Source organism: Procambarus clarkii, chromosome 33 (assembly GCF_040958095.1).
Source record: "Procambarus clarkii isolate CNS0578487 chromosome 33, FALCON_Pclarkii_2.0, whole genome shotgun sequence".
NCBI classification, from domain to species: Eukaryota; Metazoa; Arthropoda; class Malacostraca; order Decapoda; family Cambaridae; genus Procambarus; species Procambarus clarkii.
In genome coordinates this window covers 42719118-42725117 of record NC_091182.1, presented here as the reverse complement: position 1 = coordinate 42725117, position 6000 = coordinate 42719118, and the positions used below count along the sequence as shown (strand labels likewise).

Below are 6000 nucleotides of genomic sequence, written 5' to 3'. Positions count from 1 at the left end.
AGCTGATTAAGTCTGAACATCGGAACAGTGCTTCCTTGATCACCTCTATTCGAGTGGCAATGCTGTAAATGCTCCACAACCCGTCCTCGACTCAAGTCCATTATATCCAGCGCTCTGCCCGTCCTCCAAACAAAGACCCAAAAGTGATTCCATCCACCCGCCAACCCCCAGCTGTTTATGAATGAAAAACGGTTTACACACGACTCACAACTGCTGACGTTACCTTGAGGTTACCTTGAGGTGCTTCCGGGGCTTAGCGTCCCCGCGGCCCGGTCGTCGACCAGGCCTCCTGGTTGCCGGACTGATCAACCAGGCTGTTGGACGCGGCTGCTCGCAGCCTGACGTATGAGTCACAGCCTGGTTGATCAGGTATCCTTTGGAGGTGTTTATCCAGTTCTCTCTTGAACACTGTGAGGGGTCGGCCAGTTATGACGTTCGAACATATCCGGAAAAAGTGCTTCACTGACGAATTTTGTTCGAATCACAACGCTATAAATGCTTCACCCACGTACTACAAATACAAATAATCGCCAACAGAACCTAAACACCTAACCTAACCTATGCCTATATATGCACAATATGCTAATACATTATAATATTAATTTATATGCGAGAAACTACCAGTTTTGAATGAACAGCATGTAAAAATTTATGACAGCGTCTGTGGGGTCGACCGCTGGATGGAATGGACTTGAGTCGAGGACGGGTTGCACGTACTACAAATACAAATAATCGCCAACAGAACCTAAACACCTAACCTATCCTAACCAATGCTTAAATATGCACAGAATGCTAATATATAACAATATTAATTTATATTTTAGAAAATTCATATTTTGCATGAACAGCATGTTAAAATTGATGAATGCGTCTTTGGGGTCGACCGCTGGATGGAATAAACTTAACCTGGGGACAGGTTGTATGTTTGCTATTGTTTACAAGAGACCCACATATACGTGAACAAATCCACAAGGGCCGTGACGAGGATTCGAACCTGCGTCCGGGAGCATCCCAGACGCTGCCTTAATCGACTGAGCTACGACAGGGTTAAAAAGAGTTGAAACCGAAGTTCTACTGAACTTACTGGATCCCGTAGCCTCTCCGAGACACAAACCAGGGTTTTACACAACTCCCCCCTGCACTCGAGCTATGTCAACAGGCCGTTCTCCCTCTTCGCCCTTACATCATCACACACAGAGATCACAATAACGTGATGAATCAAATAGACAACATCTAAGTTTCCACAAGGTTAATAAGATGTGATGGTCCCCATAACTCATCACCAGAGACGAACCAAGGAGGTCTCAGCACACCAACGTTAAGCTGTAGCATCATCTCCTAGGACGAGAAGTGGCAGTGGTGCTCAGGTTCATCACTACTTTCACTCAAAAAATTACGTGACAGCTATTTATTTGGTGTCGTGCTGGTTTAGCCTACAATCATATATTAATGTACAATGTTGTCTGAAGGTATATTTCATATTGTGAGCTATAATACAGTTCCTCTACATTCACATACACACAACCTTATACTCAGTGAATAGGTCTGAGGCCAGATTCACGAAAGCACTTACGCAAGCACTTACGAACGTGTACATCTTTCCTCAATCTTTGACGGCTTTGGTTACATTTATTAAACAGTTTACAAGCATGAAAACTTGCCAATCAACTGTTGTTATTGTTATAAACAGCCTCCTGGTGCTTCGGAGCTCATTAACTGTTTAATAATTGGAAACAAAGCCGCCAAAGATTGAGAAAAGATGTACAGGTTCGTAAGTGCTTGCGTAACTGCTTCGTGAATCTGGCCCCTGGTCTCCCAGAGATCAAGACACGTCTCAGATCAGGCTAGGACTGAGGGTCCAGCCTGAGAGAAAAGTAGCGTTATTCCTGTCGTCTAGATCTGCGTCTCGGAGGTAGGACTCCTCTCCGGATTCATGCCCCATGATAGCTGTCCGTTGCCCTTATCTGTCATGGGCATCAGGTCCTTGGGCATGCCCTGGGTAGGGGAGACGGGCGTGGGTTGTGGGGAGGCAGCCAGCGGGGTGTGAGTGGGGAGCATGCCAGACTCCACTCGGTCCAGCATTTCGATAGAGGGTTGCGCGGGACCCATCCGCTCCAGTTCCTCCCTGCACAGATGCATCACAATTCCGGCGCCAAAGGCGTCGCCCAGCACGTTGATGGAGGTGCGGACGCGATCCCTGCAAAGTTAAATGACATTTCAGTATTTCTTTATTCTTTCAACATCAGTAATTAATCTTGAGGTCCAGTTCAGTGTGTTTCGGATTCAGTACAACATTAGGATACACACATTAGAGACGAGAGCAGGATGAGGTGGTGGTTCTCCATTATCGAGTCACAAGTAAACACAACGTGACCAGAGAGAACACGTTGAGGTCAGAAATAGCAAGGAAGATAAGAAGATGGAATAGAGGTCAGGTCAGGTCATGTTTGTCAAAGAGGTGGGGTGGTGGTAGGGGGGGGGAGGTGACATACACTGGTCACTTTATCAGCGTAAATTTCCTTATCGTGTGACCTGCATTTAGGATATGATGAGCTTTTCAGTGGTGTCTGAATTATTTAGAAGCAACATATTTTATATATTAGATGAGATTTTCTCCCAGTAATCTATATGCCTCCGGGAACGTCTTCTGTAAGCTTGTGCCCAACTGAAGGAGCTGGTTGAGAAGGGCAGAATATTGCAGAAGAGGAGACTTCAGGAGGGCAATAGGCTACACGAAGTCTCACGGAGAAACATGTAATTAACTGATAAAATATATTGTTCTGAAATACACAGAAAAGTTCATGTCCCTCAGGAAACAGGTTTTAATAAATGTAGAATAAACTCCGGATCCAATAAGTAGCACGTCTCCAGCGTTAAGAAGGTATGGAAGAAGTAGAGACGGAGGTCACAGAGGTCAGCAAAGGAGAGATAAGGAGAACCAGAAGTCAGTATACCAGAGTCAGCAGAGATGGAGAAAAGCCGATGGAGACCGACACAGCAGTAAAAGCAAAGGATCATCCCAAGTTGCTATTCAGTCACAGAAAAAAATATAGTTAAAAGCTCATGTGATTTAGGTACAGTGTAGTGTAGTAACAGAAAATTATAATGAGATGTTTGACAGTCATATTTGAATTTGCCAAAATGGTTTAATATCTTGAGGTTATCTTGAGATGAATATCTGAAAGAGTGGAGTCTGTGGGCCGAAGAGGACAGATAGCAAGAGGCAACACTAAGCATTATATCAGTTACTAAAGGAGGAGGTAAGATGACACCCCGAGGAACTAGATGACACCCCGAGGAACTAGATGCAGAGGAAGTAGTGCCAAACCAGGAATCATGGGCCCTGGAAGGAGGCTTCGCTTTAACGGGAATTTTAAATATAACACTGAAGAACGGAGAAGTCACAGAAATCTAGAGAAGATTGATATAGTTGCAATATTCAGACAAGAACTAATGAAGAAAATACTAGTAGAACTCATGGCGTAAAAACTTTGTAAAGAGAAGGGGGAAATATGGCATAATATAAAGAAAATTAAACCCGAGTAACTTAATGGTGTTCTATGAAGGGATCACCAGAATATGTCTAGATATACTGCATTATACAAGACTGTATAAAAGCATTTGACATTGTTATCCAAACAAGTCAGATATAACAGACGCAGAAGCAAGTCACAATAACTAGGAAGACACTGAACTGGGTACAGGAGTATCTGGGTACAAGTGACAAGGATGAACAACCCAGCGGGTTTTCTTCCTATTGGGGAGTGTTGTACATGCTGCTATGGCGGTGTGTCCACTCACAGGATGAGTGGCGCTGCCCAATACTGTCACTATGGCGGTGTGTCCACTCACAGGATGAGTGGCGCTGACCAATACTGTCACTATGACGGTGTGTCCACTCACAGGATGAGTGGCGCTGACCAATACTGTCACTATGACGGTGTGTCCACTCACAGGATGAGTGACGCTGCCCAATACTGTCACTATGGCGGTGTGTCCACTCACAGGATGAGTGACGCTGCCCAATACTGTCACTATGGCGGTGTGTCCACTCACAGGATGAGTGACGCTGACCAATACTGTCACTATGACGGTGTGTCCACTCACAGGATGAGTGACGCTGCCCAATAAAATCGCCCCTCGGGGCAAAATTTAAACAAAAAATTATCTAACAGACAGACAACAGTGTCACAGTCTGAGAGGAGACAAAAACTGGGAAGTGTAGAGTGCTACAGGACGACAATGAGGAACTACAGGAGTAGGAAGGTAGACAGCTCCAGGAATTCAACCCCATCAACATAACAATGTTGATGTAGAAAATATGAGACGAGAGTGGAAGGAATCTGAAGGCAACTACAGGAATTAGATAGAAACAGAATTAGGAGAGAACTTAATTCCAGGATTAACTCCAGTAACACACAAACAGGATACCATCAGCAGAATACGAGAAACTGGATAACATAAGAACAAGGAATCTTTCAAGACAGTTTACACTGTCTACGTCAGATGAGTTCTATAACATACAACACCAGAGTGTAAGACACATCCGTGAAGAATTAAAGAAAGTTGTCAAATTACAGATGTTTAATTCGCAACATAATGCCTGAGTTAAGAGGCCTAGGCTACGAGGCAAGGTTTTGGAAGCTCAGTAACATATCCAGAGGAGAGAAGGACCAGAGGAAGATATGCTCATAACATATTTCTGAAAAGATGGACAAAGACAGACTCTATTAATTGAAAGAAAATAGGGCAAGAGGACACGAGTGGAAGTTGGAAACACACATGAGCAAGGAAGTAGTCACACGCCACAGCACGCCACAGCACGTCACAGCACGCCACAGCACGCCACAGCACGCCACAGCTTCAAAAGGAAATACTACTCTTAACCCGAGCGTTATATTGAGGTTATCTTGAGATGATTTCGGGGCTTTTTAGTATCCCCGCGGCCCGGTCCTCGACCAGGCCTCCACCCTCAGGAAGCAGCCCGTGACAGCTAACTAACACCCAGGTACCTATTTTACTGCTAGGTAACAGGGGCATAGGGTGAGAGAAACTCTGCCCATTGTTTCTACATTGTTTCTGTTTGTTTCTGCCCGTCAAGATAATTAGAAAAACTAGCTAGTAAGCAGGGCCCAAAGCACTTGCTCTCAGCCCCCTTTAGACAGTGCCAGGTAAGTACTGATGCACACAGGCCACAGGCTTCTACACACAACATTAAACACACGAAACTTACAAGATCCAGTCGACAGCAAAGATGAGGGAGGCGTGTTCTGTTGGTAAGCCGATGGCTGTGAGCACGAGGAGCATGGTGACCAGGCCAGCGCTGGGGATGCTCGCTGCTCCGATACTAGCCAGGGTCGAGGTCAGGCTGCACACAGGTGAGAAACGTCATTATCCTCCCCTGCACTCAACACACAAAGGTTAATCCTTAATAACCACCTCACAGTGAACACACACATGTCAGCACTCTTATTACCAAACCTCACAATCAACAAAGGATAGTCATTACCTCACAATACGTCACCAGTGCCCCCTCACACTAAACACACAGGTGTGAGGCCTCACTAGTGCCCCCTCACACTAAACACACAGGTGTGAGGCCTCACCAGTGCCCCTCACACTAAACACACAGGTGTGAGGCCTCACCAGTGCCCCTCACACTAAACACACAGGTGTGAGGCCTCACTAGTGCCCCCTCACACTAAACACACAGGTGTGAGGCCTCACCAGTGCCCCCTCACACTAAACACACAGGTGTGAGGCCTCACCAGTGCCCCCTCACACTAAACACACAGGTGTGAGGCCTCACCAGTGCCCCGTCACACTAAACACACAGGTGTCAGGCCTCACCAGTGCCCCCTCACACTAAACACACAGGTGTGAGGCCTCACTAGTGCCCCCTCACACTAAACACACAGGTGTGAGGCCTCACCAGTGCCCCCTCACACTAAACACACAGGTGTGAGGCCACACCAGTGCCCCTCACACTAAACACACAGG

The 6000-nt window shown here is 46.1% G+C and overlaps 1 protein-coding gene across 2 annotated transcripts in view; it reads right to left on the bottom strand.

The window, feature by feature from the left end:
* Positions 1 to 1393: 1393 nt before the first annotated feature.
* Positions 1394 to 6000, bottom strand: part of LOC123765346 (excitatory amino acid transporter) — a 50104-nt gene continuing 45497 nt past the window's right edge. For both annotated transcript variants that reach the window (XM_069335553.1, XM_045753895.2), the window contains exons 10-11: positions 5234 to 5368; positions 1394 to 2197 (exon numbers count right to left, since the gene is read on the bottom strand). In XM_069335553.1, the coding sequence (XP_069191654.1) occupies positions 1894 to 2197; positions 5234 to 5368 (439 nt within the window). In that variant the 3' untranslated portion in view covers positions 1394 to 1893. The remainder of the gene's footprint in view (positions 2198 to 5233; positions 5369 to 6000) is intronic.